Genomic DNA, 17,210 nt, shown 5'->3' with positions numbered 1-17,210 from the left:
GCATACATCCTGTCTCTAAGAATCCTCTCCAACAACTTCCCTACCACGGACGTCAAGCTCACTGGCCTATAATTATCCGGGTTATCCCTGCTACCCTTCTTAAATAACGGTACCACATTCGCTATCCTCCAATCCTCAGGGACCTCACCTGTGTCCTACGAAGAGGCAAAGATTTCCATCAGAGGCCCAGCAATTACATCTCTTGTCTCCCTGAGCAGTCTAGGATAGATGCCATCAGGCCCTGGGGATTTGTCAGTTTTAATGTTACCTAAAAAACCTAACACTTCCTCCCTTGTAATGGAGATTCTCTCTAATGGGTCAACACCTCCCACTGAGACACTCCCAGTCAACAAGTCCCTCTCCTTTGTGAATACCAATGCAAAGTATTCATTTAGGATCTCCCCTATTCCCTTGGGTTCTAAGCATAATTCCCCTCCTTTGTCCCTGAGAGGTCCGACTTTTTCCTGACAACTTTTTTGTTCCTAACATATGAATAAAATGCCTTAGGGTTCTCCTTAATCCTGTCTGCCAAGAACATTTCATGACCTCTTTTTGCCCTTCTAACTCCCTGTTTAGTTCTTTCCTACTCTCTCTGTATTCCTCCAGAGCTCCATTTGTTTTCAGTTGCCTGGACCTAACATACGCCTCTCTTTTCTTTTTGATCAGATCCTCAATTTCCCTGGTTATCCACGGCTCTCGAATCCTACCTTTCCTGTCCTTCCTTTTTACAGGCACATGCCTGTCCTGCAGCCTTATCAACTGTTCCTTAAAAGACTCCCACATGCCAGACGTGGACTTACCCCCGAACAGCCTCTCCCAATCAACAGCCACCAACTCCTGCCTAATCCGGCTATAGTTAGCCTTCCCCCAATTTAGCACCCTACCCTTAGGACAACACTCATCCTTGTCCATTACTATCCTAAAGTTAACAGAGTTGTGGTCACTATTTGCCACATGTTCCCCTACCGAAACTTTGACGACCTGACCGGGCTCATTTCCCAGAACTAGATCCAGTATAGCCCCCTCTCTAGTTAGGCTATCTACATACTGTTCCAAAGAACCTTCCAGTACGCGTTTTACAAATTCCTCCCCATCCAGACCCCCAGCCCTAAGCACTTTCCAGTCTACACCAGGGAAATTGAAGTCTCCCACTACAACAACCCTATTTTTTCTGCACATAGTCCTGAGAACATAGCTTTCTAGACCAACCAATAACACCAGTTAGTGGTTTGGCCTCTTCTGCGAAAACAAAATCAATACATTTATTGTTGGTAGGAAAATGATATGATTGATCATATCGAGTCTGCATTGACTCTCCGTAAAGGCTACTCACCCAAACCCTCTCCCCCACCCTGCCCTGTAACCCCACACATTTACCTTGGCCAATCTACCTAACCTACACATCTAGGAACACTAAAGGGCAATTTGGCATGGCCAATCAACCTAAGCTGCCACACCTTTGGACTGTGGGAGGGAACTGGAGCACCCGGAGGAGACTCATGCAGATATGGGGAGAATGTGTAAACTCCACACAGACAGTGACCCAAGGCCAGAATTGAACCCGGGTCCCTGGTGCTGTGAGGCAGCAGTGCTAGCCACTGTGCCACCCGCAATACCTGTACTGCCTCACTCAGCAGCCAGTAGTGGATTTTTTTTCAGTCTATCTAGAAACAACCTATTTTTTTCAGCCTATCTAGAAACAAATTATCTAGAAATTACCTATTTACATAGGTAATTAAATATTGTTCATCAAAAACATTATTCCAGAAATGATATCAGTATGAAAAATCTTTCTTTCACGGTAGCACAGTGGTTAGCACTGCTGCTTCACAGCTCCAGGGACCTGGGTTCGATTCCCGACTTGGGTCACTGTCTGTGTGGAGTTTGCACATTCTCCTCGTGTCTGCGTGGGTTTCCTCCGGGTGCTCTGGTTTCCTCCCACAGTCCAAAGATGTGCGGGTTAGGTTGATTGGCCATGCTAAAATTGCCCCTTAGTGTCTTGGGATGCGTAGATTAGAGGGATTAGTGGGTAAAATATGTAGGGATATGGGGGGTGGGATTGTGGTCGGTGCAGACTCGATGGGCCGAATGGCCTCTTTCTGTACTGTAGGGTTTCTATGATTTCTGTGATCTTTGCACCCTACCTGTCTAGAAAACCTTGCTTCCTGTTGTCACTTTTCATTACACTCTTGTATGAACTTTCCTTTATAAATTTCCACATTCTCCCTGTGTAAACTTGTCACGCTATAATTAAAACATCATCAGTGGTGGTACATTAGCACTTCAGCATTATTTTGCCTCCCAGCAATTCAAAGGAGCTGTAGGGTTGAAAGAGGACTTGTAAAAGGAATGATTAGCTGGAATTACATTTTCAACCATTGATCATTTAAGCCACAGTAATTGCAATTCATTACTTGCCTATTGTCTGCACCAGCCCGGGGTGCCAAGCTAATGATTTGCATGGTAACACTTCTCAGAGTTGGAGTCAATACGAACATAGGAGATAGGAGCAGGCTATTCAGCCCTTCGCAAGTATTTTGAATTTATCACCTTTTTTGCTAATATTAATCGCGCATAAAGTAATTCATTTATTTGTAAGACAACTTGATACCTCGGTGCTGCAAGATGTAAAGTCTCTCCCTTTCTATCCTCGCATGTGTGTGCATTTCTTTACTTCCTGCACCACCTTCATTATTCTGTCTGTAATTTAGCGGCACTGTCCCTTCCTCTCTCTCTCTCTCTCTCTCCCCTCTGTTGCCAACCCACGGCGTCCATGGCAACAGATAGCCAGGTTTCACTGTACACACAGTACAGCCTAGCTTAATGGCCAAGGCCCGCCCCCCACTCCTGCTCTCATTTGCCCAGTAGTCCAAATTTGAACGCGGCAGGGCCCGGGGATTGAATCTTGCCGCTGTCAATCAATCATTCCCCGCCCCGAGCTATCAGGTATGGTTAACCTGCAGCGCTGGCTGCCGCTGCTGCTGTTGCATGTTGGACTCTGTGAAGACAGCGACCATTAGTAGCTATCTGGTCAGTGCAAAATGCATATTTTACTTGCATTTTAATTTCATTTTGAATATAGATTTAAAAAATTAAATTAGTCTTTTGAATAATTTTACTGAATTGGACAAAGTCATGATTATTAGGTGGACTTTTACCTGAATGTCCAACAAGAATAACTTAACCTCGGGTTTTAATTTATTTTTGCAAAAATGCATTGAAATAATCTGACTTTAGCAGCTGAAAAGTATCGGTTCTGTATCATACATCAATAAGGATTGATGAAGGTTTATAGGATTGATTTATTATCCTCTTGTATTGTTGCAAGTTTAGGAAAAAAAGTGGTTTGATACGTATGCCTAACTACTGTCAGAATGTTTAGACAGTTGACAAGTAGACATTATTGTTTAGTTGAATGCGTAAATTACATATTAATATATCACCGTGTCCAGATTATTATCAAAGTTTGCATTTGAACAATATTTGAACAATATAACTTCGATTTTTTTTGTCAATAAGTTCCTTTGTACACACAAAACACGTATTGGAACGGTGTTGATCAATCTGTCTGTATATAGGAAAAATCGTGAACGAAAAACAGGGACATGTGCACCGTATAGAAAGGCTGCTTTGGTTATTATTAAATCAATGGGATTAAGGTGTTAATTCCAACAATGCAATTACTATAGTTCCAGTTGTTTATAGAATTTAAACTAAGTCTATATTCACTCAGGCCTTGATACGCAGTTGGCTGGAGATACAGATATTTGTGGTGTCTAAGGATTAAAAGCACAGTAAAAGTATCAGCAAAGTTTATAAAGGTAGTGAGAATGACAATGATATTCATGTACCTACAAAAATGTTAAATGGATAATATAATAAAGAATTCAGCGAGTGAGGTATAATTGCGGTTGCATTTATTGCCGATAATGCCTAACCTATTAACAGGCAAAATCATCCATATTGTCCACAGGAAACCTTTTATTACTTAATGAGTTATCTATTTCTAAGAATAGTGGGTTTGGATTAATTTCAGTACTCTCTCAGCGGGATCATGTAACGCACGTTAATGTTGATGAATAGACAGCCAGCTGGGGCCCAGTTATTGTTTCTCTGTTTGTTCTTTCAACAGGTGAGACCCCCTGCTGGATTTCACAAAGCCAGCTCTCCTTTGTTGGTGAGGAGAGAGAGCAAGGATTAATTTTGGATTGCTCTTGCCAAGTGTTGACACAGACATGATGGGCTGATTGACCTTCCGTCCTGTAAACCTCTCTGGTTCTACGGGTTATGCTATTGAAAGTTTGGCTCTGCAACCTGTTTTAATTCCAAAGGTGTTGCTGGATTCTTAAACTCCCTGCTAAAAATTAATGAGTCGGTCATTCAGAATGTGTTTGTTGTCGGAAATATTGAAACCCAATCTTTTCTTTTGTCTCCTGTCAGCTGCTAGACGACTCTGGGCTTGAATCCATAATCTCCTCACAGGCACTTCAAGTTAAGTCTAGTCTCATAGAATCCCTACTGTGCAGAAGGAGGCCATTCAGCCCATCGAGTCTGCATCAACTCTCCAACAGAGCATCTCACCCAGGCCCTATTCCTGTAATCCCATTTATTCATCCCACTAATCCCCTAACCCACACATCACGGGACACTAAGGGACAATTTAGCATGACAAATCCACCTAACCTGTACATCCTTTGGACTGTGGGAGGAAACTGGAGCACTCAGAGGAAACCCACGGAGACACTAGGAGCATGTGCAAACTCCACACAGACAGTCAGCCAGGGCCGGAATTGAACCCAGGTCCCTGGTGCTGTGAGGCAGCATTGCTAACTACTGTGCCACCGTGCTGCCCATTGATGCAGAATATGAACATCCTGATTTTTCCCCTGTATCTAATGTGTCTTCGAGACCAACTTCTTCCAAACTTTGCAACATTAATTATTTCCACCCCACCCTCTGCACAGAGTCCCTAAAACCCTAATCGTTGTCCTTGTTGCTTCAAGGCCTAATGTCTCCAATAATCTTCCTCATAGCTTCCTGTGAGCCAATCTGCACAAACTGCAACTCATTCAGCATGCAGATGCCTGTATTCTTATCCACGCAAAGCCTGACATCTATCTTCACCTGCCCGAGGCTGAATAGACCATCCTTTGGATCATGTTCATCGTTATCCTCATCTTTAAGCTTTGTTATAAACTTGCACCACCCAAACTCTGCAATGATTTTCAGCCTTGTGTTCATTCTTGGGTCCAGTGACACTGATTTACACCTTGTTTCAAACCTATTTGCCCCATGTTTGGTTACCATTCTCCAGTCACCAGACTGCTGCCCTCACCACTTTCAAAAGTCTACTAAAGCTTATTTCTTCTTTTGGTCCCATCCCTCAATGTATTGTTTTCCCTCTCACACAATACTCTTGTAATTCCTGAATTCCTGAACCACTTTCTGTGGTTAAAAAGCACAATATAAATTCAAGTTGTTATTGCTGAATCCTTAAAGATTTACAAAGGGAAGTAGGGTAAGTTCAGTGCTTCCAGTTAGGAGCTGCTTTTAAAAGGGGAATTAAAGCTGCAGTGTTGAGAATGCAGAATCAGTTACTTTTCCATGATATCTGCACCTATTGTAAAATAGCAAAAGTGAATATGATTGTGTTTAAAAGTAATAATTTGTGTATTTTATAGGAAAAGACCCAATTGCACTTTAAGGCTGAACAATGACTGCTACTTACTACCGTCCCAGAGCAGCTAGTGCTAATTTTCTGCCAGCCATATCAACAATGGCGTCAAGTTACAAAGGCCACTATCCTCTCAATTTGCTTAGACAGAGCTTAATGTTGCCTTGGAGACCTAGCACCTATTACAAAATGGCATGCGTTGCTCCTACCATGGCTTCTTTTACTACTAATGTCCCTGGACGCACTGAAGCTAAAAGTGCTCATATCCCATCGAATAGAACAACATTACTTACCAGATACAGTCCTCAGGATTGGTATGAATCGAACCAGACCAACTATAGAGAGTCCGAGTCTTCCAGACACAGTGCAGAGAGGTTACGGGCTGACACTGCTCGTCTGATCCAGAACAAGGAAAATGTTACAAAGAAAATACAGTTTGAAACTAGCAAGAATTTAGGTGAACGTGTCAACGACATTATGTTTTGGAAATCTGAATTAGCTCATGAGATTGAGCAGATGATCGGGGAGACTAATGCTCTCCTGGAGGTCAAGAAGCGATTAGAACGTGCCTTGACAGAAACCGAAAGTCCTCTCCAGGTAAAAGGCATCTTAATGCTGAATTATTTAATATTTTAAATGTCTAAAATTGCAGTTGCTTTCATTATTTACCGATGTCAATTCCAAATTAGAAACAATTCTTTTGATTTGGTTTATTATTGTCACATACATTGGGATACAATGAAAAGTATCATTTTTTGCGCGCTATACAGACAAAACATAATGTTCATAGAGTACACAGGGGAGAAGGAAAAGAGAGGGTGCAGAGTATAGTGTTACAGTCATAGTTAGGGTGTGGAGAAAGATCAGCTTAATATATGGCAGGTCCATTCAAAAGTCTGATGGCAGCAGGGAAGAAGCTGTTGTTGAGTTGGTTGGTACGTGTTCTCAGACTTTTGTATCTTTTTCTCGATGGAAGAAGGTGGAAGAGAGCATGTCTGGGGTGCATGGGGTCCTTGATTATGCTGGCTGCTTTTCCGAGGCATCAGGAAGTGTAGACAGTGTCAGTAAGTAAAAGGATAAGTAAAATGCAGATGAATTAGCTGTTTTAATGGGAATACAGTGTAATTGCTTAATGAATAGTCTTATTTGCCAATCTTTGCCTGCTTTGTCTGTTCACCATCTGAAAATTATAAATCTTTTTCCACTGTAGCTGAGAGAGTGGAGGAAGTGACTTTCAAGTGCATTGAGATCGCATGCTGCATTTAATGGAAGTCATATTAGTTCTCACGATCAGGTTTCTCGCTTTATGACCCAATAAAATGGTGAATGTTGATATACTTGGGGCAAAGAATTGCTTTAGTCACCATTATAAGAAAAGTGAGACATTTTGTCAATAATAGATCACAATATTAGCTTTGTTCTTTCTAATGTACATGGTGTACATGGGGTTAGAAACCATGTTCTGCCACAGAAAATAGTCTGGGTTGTTTCACACAATCATCCCAGAAAGATAGTCTGGTCTTTGTGGAGGGACAGTCATTCAATTCAAAGACAAACATTTGTGAGGTTTATATGTTTAACTGGAAACTCAAGCTTGGAAGATAAATAATAAAATTGGTTCTGTGCCAACAATGTTTGAAGTATCTTTCAGGCTGTGTTATTCAAATTGGACAGTCTGCATGAAGTCAATGAAAAGAGATAAATCAGCATCATTATACAGACAAGCAAAAACAAAACTCAATATAAACATTAATAATCAAAGGTCATAGAGCCAGGGCAGCTTGCTTTGCCATCATTCACAGCCAATGTGGCAGTCATTTTCTATCTAGTGAGAAGGAATATTTAAATCTCTTCAGTTATCCATTTACTATTTAGTGAACTTATTGGGATTTCTAACTGGTGCAATTCACCAGTGAGAGATTTATTTCCTGTTTAAAAAAAGCAAAGAATTATGTAAACTGATGAAATATCATCTGTAAGTTGTTCAATCCTGGGCATGCGAAATATAACTTGGATATTGGACAGGTAAAGGAACGTCTGCAACATAGGGAATGAAGGTTGACCTACAAGAACACACTGACATGCTGAAGAAGAGAGAAGTGCCCAAGAGTTAGAACCCAGAAGCTTGACTGTTTTATGTTACGGCATTGCCAACACCATTTTGAATGCATTTATGATATCACACTAATAGTGATTAAAGCAGTTCCCTTCTTCCTCCTGCCCCAATACTTTACAGTTTGTGGGCAACACAATGGCACGGTGGTTAGCACTGCTGCCTCACAGTGCCGGGGACCAGGTTAGATTCCCGGCTTGGGTCACTGTCTATGTGGAGTTTGCATGTTCTCCCCATGACTGCGTGGGTTTCCTCCGGCTGCTCCGGTTTCCTCCCACAGTCCGAAAGATGTGCAGGTCAGGTGCATTGGCCAAGCTAAATTCTCCCTCAGTGTACCCAAGCAGGCACCGGAGTGTGGCGACTAGGGGATTTTCACAGTAACTTCACTGCAGTGTTAATGTAAGCCTACTTGTGACACTAATAAATAAACTTTAAACTTTAAAACTTTATAGGGTTGGAAATTTCAAAATAAAACACTTAAACTGAAACGGCCTTGATGGTGGCATCATGGTATTGTCACTGGACTAGTGACTCAGGGTAATGACCCGGAGACCCAGGTTCAAAACCCATCACAGCAGATGGTGAAATTTGAAATGCATAAGAATTCTGAATGAGAAGTTTAATGATGACCATGAAACCATTGTTGCAAAAACACATCTGGGTCCATTAATGTACCCTTAGGAAAGAAAATCTTACCTGGCCTCATTAGCATGTGATGCCACAGAAAATTGGTTGACTTTTTACTGCCTTCTGAATAAGCTGCTTAGTTCAAGAGCAATTAGCGATGGGCAATAAATGATGGCACAGACAGTGATGTCCACATCCCATAAGACCGTAAGATATAGGAGCAGAATTAGGCCATTTGCCCATCAAGTCTGCTCCGCCATTCAATCATGGCTCATATTCTATGATGATTCTCATCCCCATTCTCCTGCTTTCTCCCTGTAACCCTTGATCCCCTTATTGATCAAGAACATATCTATTTCTGTCTTAAAGACACTCAATGCCTGGCCTCCACAGCCCTCTGTGGCAAGGAGTTCCACAGATTCACCACCCTCTGGCTGAAGAAATTCCTCCTCATCTCAGTTTTAAAGGAGCAGGGATGTACTGCTGAGGCTGTATAAGGCTCTGGTCAGACCCCATTTGGAATGTTGTGAGTAGTTTTGGGTCCCATACCTAAGAAAGGATGGACTAGCCTTGGAGGAGGTCCAGAGGAGGTTCACAAGAATGATCCCAGGAATGAAGGGTTTGTCATACGAGGAGCGGTTGAGGAGTCTGGGTCTATAACTGATTTAGAAGGATGAGGGGGGGATCTAATTGAAACTTACAGAATACTGAGGCGCCTAGATAGAGTAGACATGGAGAGGATGTTTCCACTAGTGGGAGAGACTAGAACTCGAGGGCACAACCTCAGAGTGAAGGGACGCTCCTTTAAAACTGAGATGAGGAGAAATTTGAATGAATTTTAAAAATTTGTGCAGCATCAGTTTTTTTAACCTCAATAGAAAATGTTCAATTGGTGTAAGATAACAGTGATTAACAACTCAGTGCTGGTATTATTATCAATTAAAGCACATTAATTTTGCGAAATAAATAATTGTATTGCATAGTGTTACAAAGCATCAGTTGCAGTTTGTATTCTTAATTTGCAGTTTAATTATTAATGTCGCAGGTGTCACAAGAATGTCTATACCACAGAGAGAAAAGGGTCGGTATCGATCTTGTACATGATGGCGTAGAGAAGCAGTTGCTAAAGGTTGGTGTGACTAAATCAGAATTCCTATGTTAAAAGTACATTGTATTGGTAAGGTCATTTCACTGAAGCAATATTTGCACTTTCTTTTCAATAGGAAGTTGAAGGTATAAAGTCCTGCCAAGAAAGAATGAGAAGACACCTGAACAAGGCAATAGCCCAATTTTCGTAAGGGTAACAATTTGAATTACAAAGCAAAGCACAGATGTAAGATTCAGAGAGATTGAGATTTGAGTGATACAGGGTAGGAGGAGGATGAATTTAATCCGACATACTGAATCAAGCTCAGTGTATATAAATGAATCAGAGAATCCCTACAGTGCAGAAGGAGGCCATTAAACCCATCGAGCCTGCACCGACAATAATCCCATCCAGGCCCTATCCTTGTAACCCAACATATTTACTCTGCTAATTCCCTTGACACCAAAGGGCAATTTACTATGGCCAGTCCACCTAACCCACGCATCTTTGAAGTGTGGGAGGAAACCGGAGCACCCGAAGGAAACCCACGCAGACACAGGGAGAACGTGCAAACTCCACACAGACAGTGACCCAAGGCTGGAATTGAACCTGTGTTCCTGGTGCTGTGAGGCAGCAGTGCTAACCATATAACATTGTACATCTTGCTCCAGCAACTTTGCTTCCCTCAAGAACTCTCTTCTTCCCCCCACCCCCCAATCTACCAGCCGTTGCTGCAAACAGTCCTTAATGCACTTTAGCATACCTCTGAAACACACTGGACTCTGATTAATTCATAAACAACCTTGCCAGATGATTCCCCATCTTTGATTCCATTCAAATACTAAGGCAGTGTTTTCAAAATAAGCAACTGAGATGCTAATTACCAGAGAACTATCACTGTTGCACAAAGCTACGGCTGGGATTCTGCACATGCGCTCACCACAAAATCCTGCAAGAGTCAAATAATGAGAATCTTGCTGGCAAAATCTCAGCTCCCCCCCTATCAATGAGGTTATGATGTTCCCACCCAGAAACGTTGGGAACCTTATTTAAATAGATTAACATATCCTTATCGGGTTCTCTGTCGTATCATCCCCCCCCCACATTAGAATCTCACATTGACCAGGTTTACTAGTTTTTAAAAATGGGAACCAGGCCAAGGGTACCTGCCATGGATGCATAGATAAGTACATCCCCCACAGGGAGAGGGATATGCTCTGAAGGTGACCTGACAATGCCCCCTGACAGTGCCAAGGGGCAGTGTTGGGGGGGACCCTCTCAGGAGTTACCTAAGGTTGGTAGGGTGCCGCGTGCGTGGGGACTCCCCATGGGGTGGGTATTCCATGTACTTGGGGAAGGATGCTCTGTGGGGTCGAGGTTTGCCCATGTGTGTGTGTGTGTATGGTGGAGTTCTCCTTGTGCATGGGGGCTTTTCTCTTTCTTATTAAGCATAAATCGGGGTGCTCTTTAAAAATGTCATCCCGATCCCAGGAATCCTAATGATATGGGCTATTTCCAGCCTCAGCCCACCAGCGTGACAGCCTGGACTACGTCTCCAGATAGTTTTCTTCCAAGCGCTGCACAAAATGGCGACAAATGCTGGCTATGCAGCCAGCGATTGGATGATGCTTTTTTTCTCTGAGCCAACAGGAAGGAGATAAAAAGGAAAATTCCACCCTACTTTTTCCAGGTGCCACATTGTCGCCAAGACTCCAAGCCATGCACCAAATAAGATAATAAACAATATTTTTAAGGAAGGTGAGGAATCATAGCAGATGAAGTGAAGATAATTAGGGAGGGAGAGAAAATACAAATACTTCAGTGAGTCAGAGACAGGTAACAATAAAGAAAAGGTTACAGAAAACCTGAAAAGGTTTAAGACAGAAATTATTACAGGAATTGTAGAAGAAGAAATACACTGGGGTGAGATTTTCCCAGAAATTCAGCAAAGGCCAATAACCGGCAAGAAAAGCACCATTGAAGCTGCCAACAGCAACGGCTTTCTCCGCCTTATAGTGCAGAACATGACAAAAAATATCAAGGGCGCATTGCATGACATATTGCTGGTGGGTGGTCTCTGATTCATCTGTCCCACCAGCAGCTTAGTAACTTGAGGATCGGGGCACCATCTTTAAAAGCCACACCATGCAAAGGCGTTCACCCTGGAACCTCTTTCCGGCACTGCCCCTGACATTGTCCCACAGTGCTAGGGCACACTGTCAGGGCAGTTGCCCGGGCATGACCCTCTTTCCCCCTCCCCTGAGTGCTGCACTCGCCTATGCTCCCCTTGGAGTTCTGCTCACCAGGTGAACTCTTTGGGAGACCAATCAGGTCGTGAAGGTGGCATGGTGGCACAGTGAGGGTGGCAGAATGGCACAGTGGTTAGCACTGCTGCCTCACAGGGCCTGGGACCCAGATTCAATTCCCGGCTTGGGTCACTGTCTGTCCGAAGTCTACATGTTCTCCCCACGTCTGCATGGGTTTCCTCCGGGTGCTCCAGTTTCCTCCCACAGTCCGAAAGATGTGTTGGTTAGGTAGATTGGCCATGCCAAATTCTCCCTCCATATACCCATTGCAGTGTTAATGTAAGCCTACTTGTGACTAATAAATAAACTTTACCTTACTTAGGTTTCTCACCGTCCTGCCGTCACACCGATGTGGATGGATTTTCTGAATAGGGGGGCTGATTCAGATGTGGGGGCCTGTTAATTATATGTTAATGAATGCAAATAATGTTCCCGATGTTGAACATTCGGAAATTGTCACTGATGAAGGGAAGGGATAATCGCATCATGCACTTTGAGTCGCTGTAAAATAGGATTTGGCTGTTCTCATGATGTTTTTTCCACTCCCATCGCCAATCCCGCCCAACGTGATTGGGAGCTGAAAATTCCAGCTCTACAATCTTGAGAATCACTGAATTTGTAGAAATGAAGAAAGAATGAAGGGAGAAAATAGAGGAATGACGGTCCAGATTAGGAAACATTTACATAAGCTGGGAAGAGAGTCTACAGTAACCCCAAAGTGAAAATACAAATATCACGTCCTGTTATTTGATTAGAACATAAGAACTAGAAGCAGGAGTCGGCCATCCAGCCCCTCGAGCCTGGTCCCCAATTCAATAAGGTCATGGCTGATCTTTTCGTGGACTCAGCTCCACTTACCCACCCGTTCACCATAACCCTTAATTCCTTTACTGTTCAAAAATTTATCTATCCTTGCCTTAAAAACATTCAATGAGGTAGCCTCAACTGCTTCACTGGGCAGGGAATTCCACAGATTCACAACCCTTTGTGTGAAGAAGTTCCTCCTCAACTCAGTCCTAAATCTGCTTCCCCTAATTTTGAGACTATGCCCCCTAGTTCTAGTTTCACCTGCCAGTGGAAACAACTTCCCTGCCTCTAATCTATTCCCTTCATAATCTTATATGTTTCTCTGTAAGATCTCCCCTCATTCTTCTGAATTCCAATGAGTATAGCCCCAGTCCACTCAGTCTCTCCTCACTCCGGAATCAACCTAGTGAATCTCCTCTGCACCCCCTCCAGTGCCAGTATATCCTTTCTCAAGTAAGGAGACCAAAGCTGTACACAGTACTCCGGGTGTGGCCTCACCAGCACCTTTTACAGCTGCAACATAACCTCGCTGTTTTAAACTCCGTCCCTCCAGCAATAAAGGACAACATTCCATTTGCCGCCTTAATTATCTGCTGCTGAACTGTTTTAGATTAAATCGTGCACAAAATGACAATGCATTTATTTCACATTTGCCACCATGATTTTAAAAAAAGGAGTATTTATTGGCTGATCTATTGGCTTGTAGCTGTCAATGCGATAAGATGTTTGGAAAATCTGGCCATAGGGTTTCAATAACACTGTGATGTGTGATGCACGTCAATCGAACTCAAGACACAAGGCTTCGGTAACTGAAGGCTTTTATTGCCTAACAATGGAACTACTAGAACGTAAGTACACCACCCCAGACTGACGAGGTCCCGCCCGAGCAGGGGGTCTTGACCTCTCCCGGGAGGCGGAGCCCGACTGGGATGTGCCACAACAGTAACAACCACAGGTGTATTAATCCCACAGTGTGAACACCCTAGCCCAACAACAACATTAGAACAACCCCACAGTGGGAACCAACGATGGTTCACCACATTCACCCCTCCTTTGAGAACAAAGGCCGGCGGGGTGCGAAAACAGACTAAAAAAAAGTCAACAGATTACAAGTCCAGACGGTCTGGAGGACCGCACCGTCGTTGTGACCTCCTCAATACCGGCGGTGACACCGGAGTAGGTGCTTGCGGTGGCGTTCTCTCCAAAACAGCGTCCGGCTGTCCTCTCGCGGACTCACGGGCCGGTTGACCCTGATGAAGCGGTAGTGCAGGGGATCCCGGTACATTCTGCGATGGCGCCGATCTCCGGGTCTCAGGCAAGCTGTACAGTGGAGTATAACTGTTATGCACTGGTCCCGGTGCTGACTGCGCCACGTCCGGGGGAGAAATAAGGGATAAGGGATTCGTCACTGGGGGTATGGGAGCGACAGGAGTTGCTACGTCCCCTGCGGGCGCCAGGTCTCGGATCGAGACTGTGTCCTCTCGCTCGTCAGGATATGCCACATAGGCATACTGAGGGTTGGCGTGGAGGAGGTGGACCTGTTCGACCAAGGGGTCGGACTTGCAGGCCCTTACATGTCGCCGCAGAAGGACGGGTCCTGGGTACGTCAACCAGGCTGGTAAAGATATCCCCGAGGACGACTTCCGAGGGAATGAGAACATCCTCTCGTGGGGAGTAGCATTGGTTGCCGTACACAGGAGGGAGCGAATGGAGTGAAGCGCATTTGGGAGGACCTCCTGCCAATGGGAGACTGGAAGGCCTCTGGACTTCAGCGCCAATAGGACAGCCTTCCAGACTGTAGCATTCTCTCTTTCCACCTGTCCATTGCCCCTAGGGTTGTAACTCGTGGTCCTACTAGAGGCAATCCCGTATGAGAGCAGGAATTGCCTCAAGTCATTACTCATGAACGACGAGCCCCTGTCGCTATGTATATAGCTGGGGTACCCGAACAGGGTAAAGAGATCACGGAATGCCTTGATCACCGTGGCAGTCGACGTGTCCGCGCAGGGGACAACAAACGGGAACCGGGAGTACTCGTCTATGATGTTAAGAAAGTACACGTTCCGATCTGTTGAGGGAAGGGAGCCCTTAAAATCCACACTCAGCCTCTCAAAGGGGTGAGTGGCCTTGACCAAATGTGCCCGGTCAGGTCGGTAAAAGTGCGGTTTGCATTCCGCGCAAATCCGACAGCTCCTTGTCACTGACCTGACGTCCTCCACCGAGTAAGGCAGGTTGCGGGCTTTGATGAAGTGGTAGAGCCGAGTGACCCCAGGATGGCACAGGTCATTATGGAGGGCGTTCAAGCGATCCTCCTGCATAGTAGCGCATGTTCCGCGCGAGAGGGCATCCGAGGGCTCATTGAGTTTCCCTGGACGATACATGATATCGTAATTATAGGTGGAGAGCTCAATTCTCCACCGCAAGATCTTGTCATTCTTGATCTTGCCCCTCTGCGTGTTATTGAACATGAACGCCATGGACCGCTGGTCCGTGATCAGGGTGAACCGCTTCCCCGCCAGGTAATGGCGCCAGTGTCTGACGGCCTCCACAATGGCCTGGGCCTCCTTTTCCACCGCTGAATGCCGAATTTCGGGACCTTGGAGGGTGCGGGAAAAAAACGCGACGGGCCTGCCTGCCTGGTTTAGTGTGGCGGCCAGGGCGAAATCAGATGCATCGCTTTCCACCTGAAAAGGGATGGATTCGTCCACCGCGTGCATCGTGGCTTTCGCAATGTCGCTTTTCAATGCCTTGAAGGCCAATTGGGCTTCTGGCGTGAGTGGAAAAGTCGTGGACTTAATAAGCAGACGGGCTTTGTCCGCGTAGTTGGGGACCCACTGCGCATAATAGGAGAAGAAGCCTAGGCATCTCCTCAGTGCTTTTGCGCTAGTGGGCAAAGGAAGTTCAGCAAGGGGGCGCATACGGTCGGGATCAGGGCCAATGACCCCGTTTTCAACTACATATCCCAGGATGGCTAACCGGCGCGTACGGAATACACACTTCTCCCTGTTGTAGGTCAAATTCAGGCGAGATGCAGTGCGTAAAAAGTTCTGGAGATTTGTGTCATGGTCCTGCTGATCACGGCCGCAGATGGTGACATTATCCAGGTACGGGAAGGTAGCCCGCAGCCCGTTCTGGTCCACCATTCGGTCCATAGCACGCTGGAAGACCGAGACCCCATTGGTGACACCAAATGGAACCCTAAGAAACTGATACAGACGACCATCCGCCTCAAAAGCCATGTAGTGTCGGTCCTCTGGGCGGATGGGGAGTTGGTGGTAGGCGGACTTAAGGTCTATGGTGGAGAACACCCAGTACTGCGCAATCTGATTGACCATATCAGATATGCGCGGGAGAGGATACGCATCCAGTTGCGTATATCGATTAATGGTCTGACTGTAGTCGATGACCATCCGGGGTTTGTTCCTGCTCTTAACCACCACAACCTGTGCTCTCCACGGACTAACACTGGGCTGTATGATCCCTTCTTTGAGGAGCCGCTGAACCTCAGATCTGATGAAGATCCGATCTTCAGTGCTGTAACGCCTACTTTTAGTAGCGATGGGCTTGCAGCCTGGTACCAGATTCTTGAATAAAGAGGGTGTGGTGATCTTTAATGTGGAAAGATTGCATGCGGGGCGCTTTGGACAATTTGGAGGCTGCAGCTGGTCCCCTACTGTCAGCGAAGGGAGTGGCCCACCGTACTGTAGGATCACACTCTTCATGTGGACCATAAAGTTTAGTCCGAGGAGAATTGGTGCGCAAAGATGCGGCAGCACAAGGAGCCTGAATCGCTCGTAAATTGTGCCCTGCACTTTCAGAGTTACCACACAACGTCCTTGAACAGGGACAGACCGGGACCGTGATGCCATAGAAATTGTCTGCTTGGCAGGTTGAACCTGGAGTCCACACCTCTTTACAGTGTCAGGGTGAATAAAGCTCTCAGTGCTCCCGCTGTCAGACAATAAACTGCACGACCGTTTACCTTTATGTCCATCATTGAACAGTCAAGCCTGTGGTGCTTAGCCTGGTTCAGGGTGATCGACGCCACCGTTGGCCCTTGAACGTCACTACAGGCAGCTGAGGTCGATGCTGAGGACCCCTGCTGGTCGCTCCTGGTCGTCGTTGACCAAAATGGCCGCCCCCATGAATCGCACATGGTTGAGGGCGCCAAGCGTAGCGACTCCTGGTGGTCATCCTCCTCCGACTCCGTCGACCACAATGGCGTCGTCCTGGACTCGCACGTGGACGAACCCCGTGGGTACTTCGACGTCGATGGTGATGATCCCCGTTCTGAAGGGTCACAGGCTGCACTGCCGTTCTTGGGCTTTGATCTGCAGACCTTAGCGTAGTGCCCCTTTTTACTGCATTGATTACAGACCACCGCTTTAGCAGGACACTTTTGTCGTGGATGCTTGGCTCCTCCGCAGAAGTAGCACCGCGGGCCGCCTGGGGCTGCCGCCGTCGTCGGGTCTACATGGGAGCACGCCATAACACTGCACTTCGAGCCCGTGGGGCGAGGAGGGATTTGTGACTGCTCCTGCCACGTTGTCTCCACGTGGTCCTCCGGATACAGGACCAAGCTCTTTGAAGCCGCCT

At 45.6% G+C, this 17,210-nt stretch overlaps 2 protein-coding genes across 2 annotated transcripts in view; both read left to right on the top strand.

Moving 5' to 3' along the window:
• Positions 1-4,239, top strand: part of LOC144502036 (uncharacterized) — a 50,606-nt gene extending 46,367 nt beyond the window's left edge. The window contains exon 2 of the mRNA XM_078226048.1: positions 4,133-4,239. Within this exon, the coding sequence (XP_078082174.1) occupies positions 4,133-4,239 (107 nt within the window). The remainder of the gene's footprint in view (positions 1-4,132) is intronic.
• A 1,450-nt stretch (positions 4,240-5,689) lies between these two features.
• The window catches only part of tekt3 (tektin 3), a 33,320-nt gene continuing 21,799 nt past the window's right edge, over positions 5,690-17,210 (top strand). Inside the window, exons 1-3 of the mRNA XM_078225981.1 lie at positions 5,690-6,271; positions 9,460-9,543; positions 9,638-9,708. Of these exons, the coding sequence (XP_078082107.1) occupies positions 5,714-6,271; positions 9,460-9,543; positions 9,638-9,708 (713 nt within the window). The 5' untranslated portion in view covers positions 5,690-5,713. The remainder of the gene's footprint in view (positions 6,272-9,459; positions 9,544-9,637; positions 9,709-17,210) is intronic.

Source organism: Mustelus asterias, chromosome 12 (assembly GCF_964213995.1).
Source record: "Mustelus asterias chromosome 12, sMusAst1.hap1.1, whole genome shotgun sequence".
Classification (NCBI taxonomy): domain Eukaryota; kingdom Metazoa; phylum Chordata; class Chondrichthyes; order Carcharhiniformes; family Triakidae; genus Mustelus; species Mustelus asterias.
Note: the sequence above shows the minus strand (reverse complement) of the source record. Positions and strands in the feature narration are given on the sequence as shown.